Source organism: Micropterus dolomieu, linkage group LG09, assembly GCF_021292245.1.
Source record: "Micropterus dolomieu isolate WLL.071019.BEF.003 ecotype Adirondacks linkage group LG09, ASM2129224v1, whole genome shotgun sequence".
Classification (NCBI taxonomy): Eukaryota; Metazoa; Chordata; class Actinopteri; order Centrarchiformes; family Centrarchidae; genus Micropterus; species Micropterus dolomieu.
The window spans coordinates 12569433-12592122 of record NC_060158.1 but is presented as its reverse complement, the minus strand read 5'-3'; the positions used below and the strand labels follow the sequence as shown (position 1 = coordinate 12592122).

At 39.1% G+C, this 22690-nt stretch overlaps 1 protein-coding gene across 5 annotated transcripts in view; it reads left to right on the top strand.

Annotated features, from left to right (window-relative positions):
• LOC123976029 (myocyte-specific enhancer factor 2D homolog) overlaps nucleotides 1–22690 on the top strand; it is a 75257-nt gene that overhangs the window by 47129 nt on the left and 5438 nt on the right. For 3 of the 5 annotated variants that reach the window (XM_046057825.1, XM_046057824.1, XM_046057826.1), the window contains exons 2-11: nucleotides 3273–3645; nucleotides 6479–6682; nucleotides 8083–8220; nucleotides 10982–11198; nucleotides 11966–12022; nucleotides 12787–12968; nucleotides 17257–17386; nucleotides 17550–17766; nucleotides 20005–20073; nucleotides 22337–22387. In XM_046057825.1, the coding sequence (XP_045913781.1) occupies nucleotides 3592–3645; nucleotides 6479–6682; nucleotides 8083–8220; nucleotides 10982–11198; nucleotides 11966–12022; nucleotides 12787–12968; nucleotides 17257–17386; nucleotides 17550–17766; nucleotides 20005–20073; nucleotides 22337–22387 (1319 nt within the window). In that variant the 5' untranslated portion in view covers nucleotides 3273–3591. The remainder of the gene's footprint in view (nucleotides 1–3272; nucleotides 3646–6478; nucleotides 6683–8082; nucleotides 8221–10981; nucleotides 11199–11965; nucleotides 12023–12786; nucleotides 12969–17256; nucleotides 17387–17549; nucleotides 17767–20004; nucleotides 20074–22336; nucleotides 22388–22690) is intronic. The other 2 variants (XM_046057827.1, XM_046057828.1) reach the window with 2 other exon arrangements.

Here is a 22690-nt window from a genome sequence, read left to right as displayed (position 1 = left end):
AATATTAAATCAGACCTTCTCAATCTATAAGAGTTTAAATTATAATCTACAACAAAGCCTGTTATACTTGCAGTAATATTACTTTGGAATAAAAATGTAAATCTGTAGCCCAGGTAGCTTGAATCATGACCAAGAGAGAGACCAGTTTCTTCAGTCTCAAATGGATCTGTAGTTCATGCAGAGGTGGCTGATTTCTCAAGGCTGTCATATTGTCATTGGTTCATTATTTTCATTTCTTTATTCACAACTGTCAGACCTTCATGGTAAGGCAGGATTTAAAGGCAATATACAAAGAATACCAAACAGTGATTCAGCCTGCACACAAAGATCACTCGCCAACCTGCAGTACTAGGCTGTACTGTAGACGTGTGAAGCCAGTTGGTAATATGCCACCTCTGATGCCGTACAACGTTTGGAGTATTCTGGGGGAAAGTATTGAAACGCTCATCATACCCACTCAGCAACAGTTTCTTATGTGTATAAAAATGATGTAAAAGTCATCCCTAAAGTAGCTGCAACTAAAACGAAGTTTTGTAATATTCAGGACCAAAATCCATGCAGATTTGAGAGCCCTGTAGAGCAGTCTTGACTTATATTTGCCATTAAACCAGTTATGATTTCTAGTAAAGGTATCAAGCTGCCCATACAGAGCCCTGTTCACTGACAACCTTATATGTAGAGCTGCTCTAGTTTTAGCATTTAATAATATATTTATCTATGCAACCAATTATTGGGGTGGTGACGGCGCAATGGTGTGAGAGAACCGGGTTCATTTCCCCACTGTGACCCATCCACCATTGTGTCCCTGAGCAAGACACTTAACCCCTAGTTGCTCCAGAGGACCTGGACCTCTGACATGTATAGCAATTGTAAATCACTTTGGATAAAAGTGTCAGCTAAATGAATAAATGTAATGTAAATGTAATCATTAAGGCTATAAAATGTTTAAAAAATAATATGAAATTACCCAAAGTGACTTCGTAAAATGGCTTTTGTAGCTTTTGCTTGTGATGTAGATGTAAATCTTCATCTGCTTTAGTGTCACATAAATATAATGCAATCTATGAAATCTGGGTTTTTTGATATAAAGTAGTGTCCAAAGCATGTACACTAAGTTTTGCATTCCACTGTGGGGAATTTATAGGATAATGTATTACATAACTTTTACACTTTGAATGCTCAAGTTTGATGTTGGAGATCCAACATAGTAGTTCTCTTGGTAGTATGTCAGGAGTGACTTTATACAAAATTTTCAATGTGTTGTTGTGGTAATGACACAAATCTCTTCAACTTCATTAGCTGCCAAAGTGAGAGTTCAATGTCTTCTTTGATTACAAAGCAGGTCTAGGTGCTGTATAAATGCTGTGAAAGTTTTAAAACACTCAAATAAATCAAAATATAAGTTTGGTTTTAATTAGTTTTTAATGCTATAAAAAGGGGGTTTCACGTTATGATTTCCCGCTGGGCCTTGTTCTTGATTGGGTTGGCTGTGTGGTGAATTTGCCAATCCTACTAAGGTGAAAGCATGATGACATTTATATGTAGCCCTTGCTGAAAGAACAGGAAGTTTTTTCTCTTCTGCTGTCTTTGTCAAATTAACTTGAACTGTCAGGGTAGGCTTGCATATGCTTATTTTTATTTTTCATTACTTTAGGGTGTAATTATTGTAGGGTCTGACTGTTAGCTGCCTGTTTTGTGTTGATTATATGGCTCATGCTGTTCACTGCCTCATACGTTCATACCAGCGTCCATCAGGTTCATTTGACTAAACATTAGTAAGGTTTGATAAATCAACCCATTGATCCTTGAAAAAGGTTAGATTGAGTTATGGTTTACTACTATTTCAAACACTGTTTATTCTATTCAAGGCGTGGCATTAAATTGCAGCTGTAATTGGATTGCTAGCTGCCTGTGCGTCTCTTTCATCCACCAAAGTGGGTGCCACATCTCAGTGGCCTACATCTTTCACTGGATCTTGTTACAGTTAACAAATTCGAGCTAATAAAGAAATTAACGTAAATGTTTCTTCTCACCCTCCGCAACTAGGTTGATCTTATTTAATGGCACTGGCCTGTGAATCATCATCATCAGCCAATCACATGCAGAGTATGGCCATAGTAGTATTTGTGAATTTGCTGCTGGGTGCATGGGCGAGACCTCGATACAGCGGCTCCAACGCTGATCACTACTCTGCCTCCAAATGATGTCACCAGCAGAAGAGGGCAGCTCGCATATGTAGTATATTTTGGCTTCTGTTTTGTACAGTCGGAGGAAGTAGAGACACACATCATCCATCTTTACATATAGTGTATGGTAAACATCAACACTCCCCTGATTCTCCGAGCTCCCAGTGGAGGCAGTTAGCTAATAGGACAGCTGACTGCATGGCTAACTAGCCAACTAGTGACTACACTTAGCAGCAGCCACTAATAACAGATAAAAATAGCAGCTGGAGGACAGCAAAGGGAAGACCAGAAAATGTTTTCTCCAGAAAATGTGATCCAGTTTCACCTAAATTGGTGAATAAACTGGTGTTTTTGTGCAGTAACCAGTGAGCCCTGGCCCCCAGAAACACTTTGCTCTAGCATCGACTTTTGTTGTGGTGCTCCAAAGCGCTTGGTGCACTGGTTTCAGACAGAGGATGAACTGAGGGGCTGCAAGGAGGCCCAGTATAAGATAAACAAGGATTTTTGTACTGTGAATCATGCAAAGCTACTTTAGTGCTACTTTAGTGGAATCCCAGAATAAAAATATAGAGCTGAAAATGAGAAGAATATGTCTCCTTTAAGTGCCTCCCTTTGACATGTTTGTTGCTTTTTAATAAGGAAGATTAGAATTAACAAAATCTTTGGCACCACACCTGTGCCAAAACTGAGTCTTCAGGAAAAAAACGCATTGTACTTGATGAGCCTTTTCATGCAGTGTAATTTAATTTCATCTCTGGAAGCCAGTGCATTTAACCTGTGATTCTGGTGGCAAGTGTTGGTTAGATGAATACCTTAATTGTCTGTGACCTCCTGCCCTTATAATCAGACAGCGCTGTTGTCTCTGTTGTCCTCAAGTTAATTTGACTGAACAGCACAGATGACATTGTCATATCATTTTCATTTTCTCCCATGAGAATATGACAATTTATGGATTTATGTATGCATGATCCCCATTAGCAGATCTCATCGATTTAATTCACTCACACGTGTTGTCTTGTTTTGATGTTTGTGTGACACGATCTGTACATGAGGGACATTTGAGCAACCTATCTCTATCTCCTGCAGGAGAGGAGTGACGTCCACCTCAACGCAGCAGCTGCAGGACGTTTGTCAGTTTTGTCCCTGCTGAACAAACAATGAACTGAGGACCTCCACTCCTTCAACTTCACACATCTCCGCAGCACCCACTCTTCAACCTCGCTGACGTTGCCTCACCACGCCTGGGCAGAGAAATGTGTGTGCATGTGTATCCTCGGATGCATGACTGTGTCTGAGTATTTTTGGGCTGAAGTAAGAGGTAGTAGGCTGCACTTACCCTCTCACCCTCTTAAGAGGCACTCCACGTGACTGACTACAACATTTGTCTCCACTGCTGCAAAGCATCATGGGTAGGAAAAAGATTCAGATCCAACGGATCACAGACGAAAGGAACAAGCAGGTGAGTCTTTATTTTTAACTTTTTATCTTTTTGGTGGCTCATTATTATGGATGAGGTCCACCACCATTATGTGTTTTATAATTGATCAGCTCAAAAAAGTTAATGCCATCGTAGGGCAGGGCATTGAATGTCAGTAGTTTTTTTGGTACTGCCTAAAATATGTCTGAAGAACCGACTATAGAAAACCAGATCTTGGTATTAATTTATCAGATTTGTAATCTTGTCTATTTATTCTTTAGCTTCTTTTTGCCAGTCCTGTGTAGTTAAAGGTCTGGTACGGCTGCTTGTGTTTAGACATTTGAGAAGTAGTACCACAAAAAGTATTGTTTCGGTTTTCACCCAGCCCCACTATCAAGCTTATTGTTGCATCTACTACATCAGGGTCTTAAGGCGGCAGTAAACTAATTGTAAAGGACTATTAATTTAGGATGTTTCTTTAAATTATCACAGACACATCTAGTGCATCTAAAATATTGCGTAACAGATTTTCTGTCAGAATTAAAGTGAGAAGTTGTTGTATTGATGCTCAGCCATCTTCCACATTGGTGTGATTTCAAAATACAAGCCTCACTTCGGTCACTTTTGGTACTGGTGCTCCTATTTGTCACATTTGTCACAACACTCTTGTACAATACATTTCATCAAGTCATTTTCTTCTATAGGCAGTACAGTGTAAAAATGGATTTTCTGCTGAAATTAATGCCATGGATAAAATAAAATGCAAGAGCTTGTAAATTTTTAATAAAAGTTATCATTCAAATATATTTTAAAAATGAGGTAAATGTTCATGAAAATGCTCAGAGATTAAAAGAAACTGAGCGTTAAAATATTAAAGAAATGTGTGCAGTTTACTGACGTCATTTTTGCTACTAAGGTCTAGAGGTTTCTGTTATCTTTCGCTACCGGCCTGAAGCACCAGGCACAGCTACAGTCAAGTCATATATGCTTTGGTCTGATCCTGCACTGTTCTCATTCTGAAGCTGCTCTATTGTTGATTTGGCTTTATGGTTGTATCATTATCCCATTTAAATATGTATACACATTTGCTGCAGTGAAACGTCTCAAGTACTCTAAAGCAGGTTGTCCTCAGGAATTTGCCTTTTTCAGCTCCATTTGTTTAGTTTCTCCTCACAAGGCCTCACTGCATGAGGCTGCCACCCCTCTTCACAGCATAGATAGTGTTGGAGGAGTGATGAGATGAGTCTGCCAAACAAAGTTCTTTGTATTACTGCTAAAAAGTTCAATTGTTTGTGGTTTCATCACACCACAGAATATTTTTCCTCATGCTGTCAGTATTCACATGTTTTTATTCTCCATATAAAAGCACACTGTCATGTGTCTTTTACATGAATACCTTTGTTTTGGCCCTTGTGACATGCAGACCAGATTTGTAAAATTCTGCATTGATTGTTGTTGTGTTCGATAGATCCACACTCACAGAAAGGTAGCTCTACAGCTCCTTCAGAGTGGCTCTTGGTCTCCTCCCTGACCAAGGTCCTTTTTGTTGTCACTGTCGGGGCAGATGAGTAGTGGTACAAAAATGTTAAATTGGTATTTTCAGGGTGTTCTCCCACTATCACTGTTTTTGTGAACCACCAAGATTTTATTTTGTTTAGTTTAGCTCTGGACTACTCTACAGACGAATCCTGGAACTGTCTGTACAGTAAATACTCAACATGCTCCAATTTAAATCATCCGTTCAATTGTTGCAACATTTGATATTTAGAAGGATTTGTATGCTGCATAATTTAATTCATAGTGTCACTAAAACATGATTAAATTACCCCAAACAACTCATCGTTTTGATAAATTTGCATGTGACAAATAATTTAAGTTCAGTTTGATTTCAGGTTTAACAGCCCACATCAGCATTGCCAATGGGAAATCAGTGGAAAGAACCCAGTCTGCAAAGATTACCCAGTCTGCTTTTGACCTCTACTTTGGCATTCATCATTAAGTATATTTCATTGTGCCACAGTGTACGTCTCTAATTGGACGAAAGTGTACTGTTTGCAGGTTTGTGTATGAAACACATGTAGTGATGGCAGAAGATGTGGGAACTCAAGAAAGACTTGACTGAACTCAGAGAAGTCAGTCACATTGTTATTCTTGAAATTAAAATCTATTAGTCCTTTATTATTTTTTTTTACATGAAGTAGTTTTCTGATCTTGGGATTAATGTTTCTTCTTACCCTCCGCAGAGAATCTAAAAGGCTAAAAATAAAACCAACATAGGTCAAAATTCAGGGCATTTCTTCTCACTGCATATAATTGGTTATATGAGCATTGACACCTACTGAAGGAGTATGATTTCAGAAATGATCAGGGACTGGTTCTTGCTTAAAAGCCACTGTCTAAGGCTATTATTTCTTTGTAGTGATAATAGCCATGAGTCATAAAATGTCCACAAAAACAAGGATGCTCCATTATTGATGCAGAGTTTCAGTGACTGTTCTGGCAGCAAAAGAGCCAGCCACCAAAAAGTACTATTTGTTATCTAACGTGTCTGCCAGTAATGAGACTAGGCACCTGAAAGATTATTCTAAATTCTTCCCCAGAATTGTAATTTTGATTTTGATTTGCAAGTGTAAACCTCTTTGTGTGTGGACCACAGAAGTCCTATGCAACGTAAAAATATGTAGGATCCTTCTTCTGTAATATTTTTCTTTTATAGAAATCCTGACAAAGAAATGTAAAATACAGAAACATGATCAGAGAAAGTTCCACACAGAAAAATAATCAAGTTTTGGATCTAAATTTCTGCCCTACAGTGTGGCAATACTCCGCAGTCCAAACTGTCCAAAACTCACTTTTCTCTGCTCTTTTCTCTCAGGTGACATTCACAAAGCGAAAGTTTGGCTTGATGAAGAAAGCCTACGAGCTGAGTGTATTGTGTGACTGCGAGATCGCTCTGATCATCTTCAACCACGCAAACAAGCTGTTCCAGTATGCCAGCACTGACATGGACAAGGTCTTGCTCAAGTACACAGAGTACAACGAGCCTCACGAGAGCCGGACCAATGCAGACATTATTGAGGTAAATCCATCACATCAGTTTGTGTACAAGTGAGTTAGCAAGGATTGATGGTCACCATTGCTTGAGTTTAAGGTCATTTAAACAATGTTCCTTTGTTGCCCCATTTACTATTAACAGGGATACTTCACTCTGAAACAGAGCTAAGATCAGTATTTATGGACATTAACATTTTTGTCTTTAAAGTGGAAGCCATAGAATCAGATACAATCTGGGAACTTATCTGGTTGATTAATAAAAACTCCTCTGTTATTTGGCCTTTGTTACAAGGTGGCACTGACACTAGAAGCAGCATGAGTCTGAGATCACATACAGGTTTTAATCTGGTAAAATTATAACCATATTGTACAAGTGACTGAATCAGGTGTGCCACTATAAACACCAGTACCAGAGAGATACGAGGATGCAAATAACTAGTCCCCATTTAGCTATAGAGTTTTGACTCAGCCAACAGGTGGTGTGACAACTGGCGACACGCTTTGTGTTTTTTTTCCCTAGTGTGACAAACTAAATATGATAATCCGATAAATGTGGTCACAGATAAACTTCCGAGTTGTATTTAAATGCAAACGTGCAAAGTAGTCACATTACTGAATTTGTGTATTCAAAACATTAACATAGTGGTAATGTGAAAGCAAACATAAAATGGAATACCAGCTTGTAATCATAAAAAAAAAATAATATAAAGGCCGTCTTCTAATTTGAAACCTTTCTCATGGGTAGTATTATTCACTTTGATCAGCAAGCGTTGGCAATTCTACTCAGTTTATTGGAACATTGTAAATACAGAAAAATAAAATATGTGGTTAAACACAAGAGCAAAAGTAGATTGTAATTTCAATATCCAGCCTCATTTGGATTTGCTGTCCTCTGTTCAGTCCTGTACACAAATATATTGTACTGTTAATTTTGTACATCTTCAATAATAGCATATAATACAATATATAAATATAATAATATAAATAATACTTTTAAGTAGAGATGTCCTGAGCTAATCTAAGGATAGTCTTTGAGATGATCAAGGCACAGTTTCACAAATTGGTATTAGCTCAAAAACAGCCGAGTAAAATCTGATCTTTTCTTTACCCATCGCGTCACGCCAATCATATCAATCAAATGGTATCAATAATTTCAGCTTATCAACTTGATATTTTTGAACCAGGCCCTTTGGATCAATTGGGTTGACTGAAGAAGGCTACAGCTGTTAATTAATTAGCATTTAGGCAAATGTAAGTATCAGATCAGACTCTGTATCAGAGATAATACCCAATAACCCAATAATAAAGAACTCTGATCGGGATCATTGACAAAACAACTTTATCAGGGCATCCCAGGTTTCAAGCAACTAGACTAACTGATTTTACATTATTCTTACTCATGTCCTTTCTTTTTTACTTCCATAGACCTTAAGAAAGAAAGGCTTCAATGGTTGTGACAGTCCAGAGCCGGATGGTGAAGACTCCATTGACCAAAGTCCCTTAAATGATGACAAGTACCGTAAGACCACAGAGGACCTGGATGTTCTCTTTAAACGCTACGGAGTAAGTCATCAGAGTACAGAGTACATAGTCATTACTTTTTGTTCTGTTTCTCTCTTGACCCTCGACTTATTGGTCGACATAATAACATTTGTTATTATTCTGTGTTTGGTTTGAGTGCCTACAGGAAACCGCTACTGGTGTGAAGTTCCTCCAACTGGTTGTTTCATAGTTTTTTTTTCTAACTGGGCCCTTTGCATAAGACCAGAAACATTAGATCATAATAGAAGATAACAGATGTATAAACAGTTTTTTGGCCACAGTCATATCTGGCCATAGTTCTTAAGGCACATTTTAAGCAGTCAAGGAGACTGAATTATATTTTAAAGTCATTCTAACTTGTCTACTCTTTAGGATGAGACACGCGTTTTGTTTCAGCCTCAATGACCTTATTGTATCATTTAGACTACACTGTTTCAAGTTTTGAAAACCTCACAACTGCTTCTGCTCAACTTTTACTACTTTATGCTGACCATACTCACCTCTGTCTGGGGGCAGCCATGGCTCAGGGTGTGGAGTGGAGATTGGTGGTTCGAAGTATCCTTGGCAAGATACTGCACCCCAGAGTGTGTGACTGTGTGTGAATGTGTTAATTTCTGCTTCTGATGGCACCTTCTGAATATGTGTGAATGTGATGTAGAGTAAAAGGCCTTTGAGTTGTCTAGAAAAAGACTAGAAAGGCTTTATACAAGTACAGACCATTTACCATTTATGTGTATTTCACTTAAATTTAACTGCCCCAGCAATATTAAATCATTGCTGCGCTTCATGTCAAAAACCACCCTCATCTAAACGTAGAAAATATGAACACTTAAATATTTACTTTTATTTCAACATGAATTCAGGTGTGACTGGGTCCTTCATGTACTTACATCATGAATTGTAAAGAAAAGACCATATGCTGGCTGAAAATCAACCAGAAATTGCTTTGCAAAGATATCAAAGAAATGTTTGCGACAATTAAGAGTTTAGTTTAGTTTTGATATAAAATTATTTTGTTTATTTTACAACTGTAAAATGACCTGCTCATTAAGTTCCTTAGTCATTCATTCTTACTAACCAGTGTGAGCAACGTTAAATGATGTCACACGTCTCTCCTACACTATGCCACGCTTCATTCATGTTTTTTTAGGTTAACAAATAGATTAAGACAGAATCTAAACCAAAATACTTCAGGGTTGATATCAATCATTGGTCTCAACAAAAGAGTGGGTAAGTATTGGATAAGACTGATTTGCTGTTTGGCAACCCATTACGTCCCCAGGATGTCCAGGGTTTGCGGGGAGTAACACATTAAATAATTAAACTGTCAGGATACAAAGTCTGATTTAAGGAAATTGGCCTTAAATCAGACAACGGGTTATATTACACACAAACAGAAAATGAGTACAACTAGCTTTCTTTTAACAAAGAAGTGGAAGCTGAATCCTATAAAAAAGGTATTCTAGCAAACTGAAAATACACTCCTGTAACCTTTAACAGGGTGACGACTGCTCTCATTTTAACACAGTCCACAGCTCTTAATCTAGCAGAAAAACATACAGCATAGAAGCTACTGAACGACTCCCTGGTGCAGAATATACTGCAGACTGGTCCACTGACCACTTGCAGCTCTCTCCATGACTTCTTAAACTAAAGGTTCTGATTAAGGTGATTGTGGACTGCCACCAATCACTCAATGCAGCTGCAAAGCATGGTGGAAGGGCAGTACCAGGAGGAGCACAGGAGAGAGGAGCACAACAAAACAAGAAACATGGCTGTAACACAGCCAATAAGAATTATTCAGTGGCCATGGTTTATGCAGGGTGATGACCTTCAGTTTAGGGCTGAAACGATTCATCGATTAATTATATAGCACACTGTTTTGCACGGACATTTATTACTGTCACACATTGCGCTTACCTGTGTGAATGTGAACACGATGTGATTATGATGGCGCTGTTTGCAAAGTGGCGGAAGAGAGAGAAGATAGCGAGGGACGAAGAAGAAAGTGTCCAAAGTATGGGATTATTTCAAGCTAAAAGAAAACAATAACTCTGAAATTTTACAGTCCGTCCACCGTAAAATGAATGTATGTACACAATCTACACACATGGGTTTGTTGTTCTCCTGGTTGGGCCGTGAGTTTGGGTTGTAACGTCACAGTCATGAGTTAACTGGGTGTCAGGGAGCTGCACTTTAGTATAACTTGTATAGCACTTGGGTGATGTTTGTGTTGGTAAAGCAGTTGTCTGGTTGTTGGTCTGATGTTTGCTGTATGACACACTATGAATTTCTGAAAGTACTAATAAATAGCTATCATCTATCAGCGTACACAACTCATCACATTACCGGGGTGGGGGGCAACACTGCTGCCGCCACCAAGCGAAAGTACTTCTTAAACGATGCATTGATGAAATAATCTATAGAAGCTTTGAGTACTAAAATCAGCTAGCTGCAGCCCTACTCCAGTTTGTGCTTCGCATCTGGTTGTTCTCTAATGCCATCATCTATTACAATCAAGGAACGTACAACTTGTCTAGTTTATAAGTTAAAAGGGATGTACTTGCATGAAACCTTTTAAAAAAGATAATCTTATGGCATTTTTGCTTTTCTTGCATGGTTTAATAGTGAAGATTCAGAAATGGGGAATAACATGCAACAAAGGTCCCTAGCTGGAATGAAACTGGGGACGTTGCAACTTATGGTTTGTGTCTTGAACACTAGGATGCCGGAGTATATACGATGAAGACTAAAGGTGAATTTCTCTCCTCCCACTTTGCAGCAGTCGACAGCTCCGCCCCAGACGTTCTCCATGCCAGTCACCGTCCAGTCGTCCAATCAAAGCACACTGCAGTTTAGTAACCCTGGCAATGCGCTGGTAACTACCTCCTATGTAACATCGTCACCGCTCACGGATACCCACCTCCTGTCGCCACAGCAGCCGGCTGTTCAGAGAAATACAGTGTCGCCTGGGTTGCCACAGAGACCGGCCAGTGCAGGTGAGCAAGTGATGTCCTGCTGAGTTTCACACAGCTGAAGCCATCAGTTGACTAATAAATACCAGCAGAAACAGACTGTAAATCATTGACCATCCTATTCCTGGGAGACATTTCTGATAGGAAGAAAGAAGAAACACTTCTAAAGTAGTCATTTTAGCTATAGCTTTAACAGTTTGACCCACAAAATGCAATATTTTTCTACTTTTATACCATCTGCTCTTGCTTCTCCTCATGTTTTACCGCTCAACAATAACATTATAATGTTTGTATCCATTGTTATCAGTTATTATTTCTTAGACCTACTGTGTACATTGTATTTAGTTCCTTATCATTACATGTAAAGAGCTGCTTAATTCCCCAGGGAATACCTCTGCATTGGACTAATTTGCAGTATGTGACATGTGCTACACTCCAAAATGTTTGTATTTACTTTAAATTATTAGTTTATGGCTGTATCAATCAAATATTAGGCTTCGGAGAACTGGAGTCTATACGTGTGGCTTCCTATTACTTCAGGCCACATTCATACTTATTTCAAGTGTCTCAGATAAAATCTAGATAAGATTTAAGATGCTTTCATTTAAACTAAGCCACATATATGCGTCTCGGTTGACCAGATCCCAGATCAGATCGCAATTCGTCATTGCTACCTTATTTTTTAGATTTTATCAGAAATAACAGTAACGTGTAGGCTGTTAATATTGGTTATATATTATACTGGTTCTTTCTTCACATCCTTTCTCTCCATTTCATTCTTTTTTCAAAAGGTGCTCTTCTTGGAGGCGACCTGAATAATTCAAACGGAGGATGCCCAAGTCCAGTCCGTGAGTACTTCTATATTTGTTCAGATCATGAGTGTGCTTTGTTGTTATTGCTTCTCTTTTATCACCAAATGTTCTTCTGGTATCTGGTCTGTATTAGAGTATTTATCCCAAATCCTTTCCAAGGTTCCTCCTCGTCTCGCCTCCTCTGCACCATCTGTGATTGTGCTATGGAGGGATCAGGGGATGCCACCAGTTACAACAACAGACATGCATGGGATTCCCAGCACTTCCCCTTGGGACATGTCTGCTTTACAGATCACTTTTTAACATTTTGGCAGATTTATTTTTCTCAGTTCTTTCTTTTAAATGTTTGGACAGGAAAATTAATTTGTACATTGATATTTAGAGTAAAATGTAACACACTTTTTATTGGCTTTTGGCCCCACAATCATATTTATAATTTGTGGAAATGTTGTGGAAATGCATTTCAAAAAATACACTGCATAAGATTTGTTTTTGTAGAAGGAATACATTTGTCTTGACATTATGTCCAATAATCACCAACAAAAAAGATTCTGAAATCTTCTTTTGATCGGTTTAAGATTTTTACTCTGGATGACTTGACGTTTGCTTTACAGACAGCTTTATTCTGTCAACACTGACAAGTCTTTAAATTGAAGCGTCTCTTGTTTGAAAAAGAAAGCTTTGGAGTATTATTTCAACACAGCTTTGAGTGCGCACACTGTCCGTACCCCGCTGTCTGCATTCACCTGTTTGATTTTTCCTATTGATTTCTGTCTATTCGCACCTCCATCACCCCGCAGCTAATGGATACACCAGCGCCAGGGCCTCCCCAGGTCTCCTCACTGTTTCCAACGGCAACAGTCTGGGGAAAGTAGTCCCGGCCAAGTCTCCACCCCCACCTCCCAACCCCCAGATGGTCAACAGCCGCAAGCCAGACCTCCGAGTCATCACCTCACAGGGCGGAAAGAGCCTCATGCAGATGGTGAGCTTAACCGAGCCGAACTTGTACTGTCTGGGTCCTTTTAGTTAACATTTTCAACCTTATTCAGTGCAAACCTTTTTGAACACACTTGGTTACTTATAAAGTAAGGATCTTAGAAACAATAACAAAACCAAGACATCAGCACCTGTAATAGAAGATTTGTTAAGGGGACGCCTTCACTGGCGAATGAGATGGAGAACTGTACAAAAACATTGATAATTTATATTGATGTATCAATTGAAATCCAAAACTGATAGCCATCATCTTTGTGTTAGTGAAGACCTGGGAGCAGAGATGTGCGCTCTCCACTCTATGCTCAACATCTCATTATTTACTCTGGCAAAGTTAGTAAAGTCTTGGATGAATCAGCCAACTCCCGCTGACATACTGACAAGATTTCTCATCAGCCCACGTTAGCTTATAGCCATGTTTGACAGAGTATGCTAACCACCAGCAGGTCATTAAAACATTGAGACTGAAAACTGCAAGACTTTGGAAACGGGAGTCGACAAAAACGGTGTCACTACCACAGGCTCCATTTAATAGCAGTTCTAAAACTTTTGCAATTGCAGATGTACAAATGTCCATTTTTTAGCTTTTTAAACATGCAGTATTTTTATATTTATAATCGATCACATCACTACTTGTATGTGAAACAGGTCACTCGTAGTGACAGACGCACAGAGAATTATAACCTGCATATGCTCTCTGCTTTACAGGGCGTTTTAGTGTCTCTCAGGGTCCACAACTTCACTGTTTTGATTAAGTCTAATTGCTCTTGTCAGCGTCATTTCCAGCTGCAGCAGGGCGAAAAGGCTAGCAGGTAGAGATAGTGGAGCATTTAGCAAGCTAGACATTACCCTCAGGAGTTAGTGTGACCAAAACAAAGCTAAAAGGAAACTGAATATTTGGCTTACAATTGTCAGGTGACAAGAAACACAACTCCAAAAAAATGTTTGTTGCTCCGTGTCTGCCAGCTGTACAAATAGGCATCAGTTTGCTACTAAGTTCACCATATTAACTTTTTAAGTTGAAAATAAGTCATGTTGTGTTCTCAGCTCTAATTAGCCAAAAAGAACAAACATCAGTTTCTGCAGGTTTAAGGATTTGTTGTCCATCTTGGTTTAAAAGTTGAGACTGATGATTTATTCTTGACCTTGGAAACAGTAGAAAACTGTTGATTGAGATCATTTGATGTGATCAAAAGCTACAGAACAGCTATTAAATGGTTCTTGTGGTTGGATTGTTTTGTCAGCTCTTTCATTAGTGCTGACCTCTAATGGTCGGAGGCAGGCGGAGTGATGGCACCTTCTGTGATCTTAGGTCCCCCACATTTACTGTAACAATTAGCCTATATTGATTTATGTCATGGGTAACTTTGCTAAACAAACCAGTAATATTAGTAGTAGTGATACAACAAACTACAGTAATTAGTTTTATTATCTATGCATTTAAATTACTTTATTTATTTTAAGTGACTAATATGAATCAGAGTTGTAACACTCTCTGTTACCACCCTTTGCAGACAGAGGATGAGCTGGAGTTGGTAAACGAGGTGATTTTCCCCATGTCAATCACTCGCATGAGTCGATGGCTATCGACTGTCCGCGCATTATTAGCATGGTTACAATACTGTACAAGAGTTTCTCATTGTACTGCTCCACTGGCATTTCTTGGGATTCAGCTTGTGGTTCCCACCTGACTGCATGCGGTTCAGGGCTCATGGTTTTGTTTTTCCAGCATTTTGTTTTTTATAGTGTTAGGATCATGATCTTCTCAGTGATAATGTAGACAAATCTCCACGGTGCTTCAGCAGAATTACCCTTGAGTGACGCTGTCAGTTTTGAACCAGGCCCATTTACTTCATCATGTGATACCACTTGAAGCATGGGGTGTCCTTTCACTTGGCATTGTGGTGCGAAGCAACGCGGAGCATGTTCCCTGTTCACTGACACTCACACCGACTCTCATTTCCACCTTCCACCAAAACTGTCAGTTTGAGATATTTAGAAACTAACTGGCATTACATTAAAGGCAAGTGTTTTTCTTCAGTCACATCAGTAGCTCCAAAGCAGCAAAACACTTTAATGTTGAATATTTCAGGATTGTGTGTCTCTTAATCTTTAGTTGCATTTTATTTCAAACTATTTTGACAAATGATCAATTCCATCAAAAATGCTAAAAAGATTTAATTTCAGCTTCTCAATTGTCAGGTTTTGATCTCATCTGGGAATAAACTAAATATCTTTTGGTTTTGGACTGTTGGTCAGACAAAAACAGACATTTAAATATATCACCGTGGCTTCTGGGAAATTTTATTGGTCTTTTTTCACTATTTCCTGACATTTTATAGATAATAGATAATAGATTAATCGCTAAAATAATGGCCCAATTAATCAGTAATAAAAATAAATGTTAGTTGCAGCCCTGCAGATGATACTTGTCCTAAAATATTATTTATGTTTATTAAGGGGGGGGGTCACTTTTTAAAAAAGGAATAACTTGAATATACTATGTATATAATTTACTGTTAGAGAGCTTGTTATCCTGTAAAATCCCATTTTAATTTAAACTGAATTTACTCAGGGAGAGGTATGCTGGCTGCTGCTGGTGCTGATTCTCTGTCCCTTTACAATTCCCCTCAAAGGTGATGGGCAAGAATCTCATTTTCCAGAGGATAGTGATTCATTTTCATCACTCTCACCCTGCCGCCCTCGCTCACTTCTTCACAAAAGCGGTTAATTGAATCTGGCCCCTCTCTCCGGTCCATCTCCTCTCTCGCTGTGAATTCAGCGCTACAGTCATAACTCCGGCTGAACGTTTCCTCTCAGGATGATCTGTATTCAGACGAGTAATTCCAGACCAGAGATATTGCATCTTTAGCTTTTTTGTATGCAGACATTTTATTTATTAATTTTTCTCTTACAAGAGCTTGTTTTTATTTGTGTTATAATTTAGATGAACCAGACTCTGGAGTGTTGTGCTACTTCAGACGTTTGTGTCTTTCAGCGCAGGTACATAATAACAAAACCTCAAGGAGCAGTTTCACAGATCTAACAGCATATCATAGGCCCTTTGTTGGAAAAACACTATGTTGTCGTCTGAATGTCTGACTTGAGGTACAAATACTGAGTTAAACAGCAGGTTTGACGCCGTTAGACGCCTCTAAAAACGAATGATTGAGAAAGTACAGTAAACCGTTGTGGAGTGCACCTAAGCAACATACTGTGAAGCCTTTAGTGACATCCACTGGAGGAACATGAGATGAGCGGCACATTTAGTGTAACAGTAGCTGCAGATTTTGTCCAGTGCATGTTTTAATCTGCTTGGACGACTCCACAGTTACAATTTACTGTTCTAAGACTGTAAATTTATTCTGAATGAAAAAAGTAGTATATGAAATACAGTGTGTCCTGTATGTACAATATAGTAGATAATATTAGAATAAGTCATCGAATCCCATCAGTAATTCTTCATACAAATCATCTGCAATAATTTTAATAAAAGTTGAATAAATAAAAAATTCACTGGTTCCATCTTAAATGAAAACTGTTGGTTTTCTTGTTCAAAAAACATTAAAACAAACAAAGTATCAATAAGTTGTGGACTGTTGGGTGGACAAAATAAGGAATTTGAATAAGTCATGTTAGGTTTTGTGAGCTTTTGAGACATTTAATAATATTTTCTGACATTTTATAGACCAAGAACTTTATTGATTAATCGAGAAAATAATAGGCAGATGAATTGATAATTAAAGTAATAATCTGCAGCCCCAGATAGTGTTATATAGTCTTAGGTATAGTGATAAATGTACACATTTCATTTGAAATTCTGGAATAAGTAAAATAGACATAAATAGACAAAAACAAAGTAGTAAATATGATCCTTTCACAATATGACAAGTAAAGTTAAATAGTGCATTAATGACTTAATGTGAAGTCCTGTTAAAAAATAAATCCTAATTTGCATCTCATCTCTCCGCTGTTGCTATCTAATAAAAGGCACAAATTGCCCCAGGAAATACTGTTGAATAAATTGCCTTTAATGTAACACGCCTGTTTATTACACACACAAAACAAGGAGAGCATTTTTGATGCATGTCATCAAGAACCTTCTGACAGTAAATCCTTAAAACTTTGAGATTTACTTGACTCAGTACATCATAATGGATCCAGCTACATTGTCATTCCCAGCATGAAATTAGTCTCTCAGCTTGAGGCAACATGTTGAAGTAAAGTTGGTTCTTTGTTTCTGATGTGACTAACATGTCGGTGTCCTCTTCTGGCAGAACGCCCAGCGGCTGGCGGCAGGAGCCCAGGTGGCTCAAACCCTTACCACACCGGTGGTCTCTGTGGCCACCCCGAGCCTCCTGGCGCAGGGGCTGCCCTTCTCCGCCATGCCCACAGCATACAACACAGGTGAACAAAGGACCCCTTTAGTTATGGAGAAAGCAACAGGTGGTGGTAAAACATTTTACCTGCATGGTTTGGTAGACTGACAGAAGTACAAATATGTACCAGGAATGAAATTAAGAAAATGTAAGCTTTAGATTGTAACTTTTTATCCCTTGTCCTCTCTCAGAGTACCAGCTGACCAGCGCAGACATCACTGCTTTACACGCTTTGGCGTCACCTGGCGGCTTGTTGCCAACCAGTGTGTCCACATGGCAACAGCAGCAGGCTGTTTCCCAGCAACCGCAACAACAACAACAACAACAGCAGCAGCAGCAGCAGCAGCAGCAGCAGCAGCAAGCACAGCAACAACAACAACTTAATCTTGCATCACTCAGCAACTTGGTGTAAGTCTTCAATTTCTCATCGGCGCTGTGTCTTTTTAAACCTGGTTTCCAAAAAGCTCCTCCATCACTCACATCCAGTGTCGGGCTAGTGAATAGTCTGATTTTAAAGCTGTCAGTCTACTGATAACCCTCTTAAAACTTAAATACTTTACCTCTGACCTTCCCAGTCAGCTTGCATGATATCCATACCATGACCGTATATGCAAGCAATTCACATTCCTTTTTAGTGAATTGGTTTCTCACCAGCATCTCGCCATCTCAGCCTCTTCATAACATCAGTCTGAGTATCTGGTGTTCAGGTGTTCTGGAGTTGATGCACTTCAACAGTAGGAAACATTGAGCAGCGAAATAGGGACCAAACTACACCACTGCACAAAGACAATTTATTTATAACTCGATTAACATTTGTAATGTTTATTATAGTCCCTTTTCCACTGCATAGTACCAGCTCGACTCGGATTAACTCTTCTTTTTTTGTTTTTCCATTGCGGTACAGTTGTAGCTGTACCTGCTTCCAGGTACTTTTTTTCATATCACCTCCGTCGAGGTTCCAAGCGAGCTGAGGCGATAATAAAATGTGACGTTAAAACACAGCAGACTACTGATTGGTCAGAGAATCGTCGCTATTCACTGCATCATCATTGCTTGTACCAGACATAGGCCAGCAACAGAAAGTTTTATATTTTACAGTGTTAGTATGTAATTTCATCACTAAGTCCACTTTGGAGTAGTGTTGAGGTGAGAAATCAAAATGTGCTTGCAAGTTTTCGGAGTTGAGGAGCTCCGCAAGTGGCGGCGGGGGAAGCCTGCGCCAACCCGCAGGAGGAGCTCCCGAGGCCGGCCAGCCGCCCGCTCACAGCCCTCTGCTCCCGCCGTCACACAGACCACTGCAGCAACAATGGCAGAGGAAAACACAGCTGGAAGGTTTTCATACCGCTTATCTGTCTTTACATTCTGAGTAATGTTGAAACATTTTAACTTAAATAAAGAGAAAGCTGTGTGGATCGCTGGGGTGTGTGTCGCATTGAAAAGTACGTCGCGGCACTTGTTTGTGGCGTCGCTATGACGACCAGGTACATTGAGATGTACTATCTCTGGGTACTATCTGCAATGGAAAACGGAGCACAGCCAAGGCGAGGCGAGTTCAGCTGGTACTGGTAATGGAAAAGCGCCAAATGGGAGCTCGCAACCCGGGCCTGAAAACCTCCTCCTCCGGCGGTGCAAAGCTCCTGTGCTCAGAGCACCCAGTAAGGGCAGAGTTAGCTAATGTAAGCTAGTAGGACCGCTAGCTGCACAGCTAACAGCAGCTAAAGTTAGCAACAGTTAGCGATTACATTAAAGCAATCTGTTAATCACAAAACTACAGTAAGGCCAGGCAGTCAGAAACACTGCTCCACCTGTTTCTATTGAGCACACCGGCAAGAGGATGGGGCAAGGCCGGCTGTGCTCATCTAGAAAGCACTGGGAGCTGCCAGACGTTGGCCAACCACAAGAAAGTGGGCGTTTAGGGAGCTAAAACAGCTCGTTTCAGACAGAGGATGAACTGAGGGGCTGCATGAAGGGCCACTATGAGATAAATAAGGATTTTTTTGAACTGTGAATCATGTACATATACTTTAGTGGAATCCCACAATAAAAATATAGAGCTGGAAATTGGCACAGTGGGTCCTCTTTAATACTGGCTAAAATATACTTTCCCGCACTAATACAAAAACCATAGGTAATACAATGAACATGAGGGTTTAGACAGTGACACATAGTTTAATGTTTTTTTTAATTCTCATTCCTATTTAGATGTTGTATGATTTTCATGTTTAATTTAAATGTATTTTATTATATAATGTAAAGGATCCTCATTTGTGAGAAACACATTCACACTTTTGTGCATTGACCTTGTGTCTTGTTGCTGTCACAGTTGCTGTAAACAACTTTGTTTAGTCCTTCAAAGTCATACATGATGATATTCAGTGTGAAAGTCAGACTCAGAAGGAGTGAAAGATTCTGCCAGCGGTGCAATACTTTCACTTGATTTTAATGTAATTTGTATCAAGTTAATGGAACGTGATTTGAGGAAATTCTTCTTTGGAAACAGCCTTGGCAGAAATTGTTCACTTTAACATATCAAGAAGCCTCTGTTTTAAATAAGAGGACGCGAGCTGAACGCTACAGGGCTCGTGTTGGGTTTTTGGTAGCATGAGCACCAGATCCTTGAAGTGTGTTCTCTCCTCTTGTCCACAGCATGTGGGGCGTGGACAAACAGAGCAGCGAGCTGTCTAGCCAAGTGTCGAGTCTGGCTGCCAATCTGAGGTGAACAGCCACTACTAGTGTGTGCGTGTGTGAAATGTCATGACCTTGTCTGTAGGGGGTGGTGGGTTGTTGTCCACTTTGAAGGGCTTTTGTCTAAAACAAAACTACATGTTGCCATAAAGGCAGCCATACATTTATTTTATTAACTCATAACAAAAAAAATAGCCTTAAAAATGTACTTCCTAAACCTTTTATCTATTTAAAAATGTGAAGGTTGTTATTCATTTTGCTGACAGATTAGGAGAATATAAATGTTCAGTAAGGGCTGTTGATCATCTTGATCAGATAATGTGTGGGTGCTACACATTGGTGGTGGTTGAGGTGAGTCCCCCCCACTTCTCTGTGAAGCGTTTTGAGTTTCCATGATAAAAGCGCTATATAAATGTAATGCATTATTATTAATGCATTACTATGTGCTGAAGTGGCTTAATCTGAGTTATGATGTGAAACAGGTTATTTTAAAACCAGTTTACTTGAGAAAACACCCAAAAAATTCAGTTCTCCATCTTTGTAAGTGTAGCTACTATATTTTACTGAATTACTTTTCACAAATAAGCACTGTTAGTTTTTATTTAGTAAATAAAAGTTGTAATAGAGCTTTTAATTTAAGTAATCCAATAAATTGTTAAGTAGTTTCTAATAGTTCATGATAAGTCAAAACCTTACAAAATGTGTATACGCTATTTGCTGAGTGTCTGTGATGGATGAACCACTAACTACAGTATATTCATTGGTAAACTTTTATAAAGTAACTTTACTATCTAGAATCTGTGGATATCCATCAACAGCATGATGCATTTTAAATTAGTGTTACTTGTATTTTGCTAGCAGCACAAATAAAAAAAAGCTTGTGAAACACCCACAAATATGGTGGCCTCTGAGGACCAAACACATTCAAGTGTAAAAGCCTAATACTCAAAATCATGACATGCCGCAAATGCCAAAATATAAACAAAAGGCAAAAGCACAAACATTGAGAAATGCACTCCAAAAGCTAAATATCAAAGCTGCAATATTTTTGCTGTCGTTTCTCTCTTTTATGAAGTCTTTTGCGACACATTTATGTTGTATGCGTTTTAGTATTTGCATCATTTAGGGTGCTTTTCTTTTGATAAAAATTTGTGCTGGGCAACGATTAGAAATTTTAAACGTGATTAATCGCATGTTTTTCTGCGATTAATATAGTTATGTGCAAAACTGAATAATGAATTCGAAAGTACTTTTAATTTAAATGTACTGCTAAATAGGCAAAACTGCAATAACGTGGTTTGCAAACACTTAAGGTGCTTTTCACTAGCAGTATTCCCTTTACACAGTAGCAATAAAATATTTCTTGTAAATCTCAACTTAAGCATTAATGTAATCAAATCAAATATAAAACCAAACCTCTTTAACTCTGCCAGGGCATTACCTTTTATCTAGCTTGCTAAAACATGTTACCATCAGAGAGCAGAGCCACGAACAGTTTAACATATATAAATGTTTTTTTTCTGAACAGGTATCCGCAGAAACATTCTTTTATCAGGGAGCAGCATAAACAGTCTATGTTCAGTAGCAAGTTTTCCTGTTAGAGTGAGGTGAAGTGGTCGAGCACAAGGCGTAGCGACAAGCCCGTCCGCTGCCGAAGTTGAATTTTCTTGAAATTTTTGCCTCCCTCCACTGCTTGTTTGGGCGGGTGATTTGCAGGCTGATCAACATCCCACCCATCCACTGACCCACGGTTTGACTGTATGTGTATTCAGGGCCAGTAAGAAACGGACTTTCAAAAAACAAACAAAAAAAACCCTTAACGTCAGATAAAATAATTGTCGCCGTTAATTAATGCGATAACACGTTAACTTGCCCAGCTCTAATAAAAATACAACTCAATTTAACCATGAAAAAGTACCATACTGTGGCTTAAAAAACCTGGCTAAGATGTTCATGTTTTTGCATTTACTCTTGGATGCATTTCTGTCCTTAAAAGGGTCACTGTACACACTCTGTGGTAAGGCCAAGTGCAAAGTGCGTCACTTTTCTGATAAACACATTTATTCTACATGTACTGTGTTTGTAGATCAGAATCATGCCTGGATTTTTATATGTGCTGGGACAAAAATTCAGCAGATTAGGATCTTTGTGTTTCTTAATGCTAAGACATTATTAACATTATTGCTGTTGTTGAAGAAACCTTGCTCGCAATAATGTTTCACACTTTTCTCCACACATGCCTGCTAATCCACCTTTTCGGTTTGGGCTCCAACATTTTGTTTTCTCCCCACAGTGTTGGCTCTCCGTCCAACCTGCTCTTGGGTAGAGATGAGTGGTTGGGCCGGTACTGTATCACACTTCCTTTTTCCTGTGTGTCTGTGCGCTTTTGGCTGGCTCCCCTCTAAGCATGTCTGGTGCTGCTCTGCTGCAGTCAAACAGGAAAGAGACGTAGTTCCGGTTTCCACCATGTTCTCTAACCAGAGATTCTTTTCTGTTTGTCATCTGTAGTTTCTTCACATCACAGCTGACTCACTGCGAAACCACCCTGTCACACAATCATTTCATGCTTCCTGGGCTGTTCTGTTGATCTTTTGGGAGCAGTGGGGAGGTGTTACTTCTGCTTTGAAGGCTCAGAATTGATTTGATT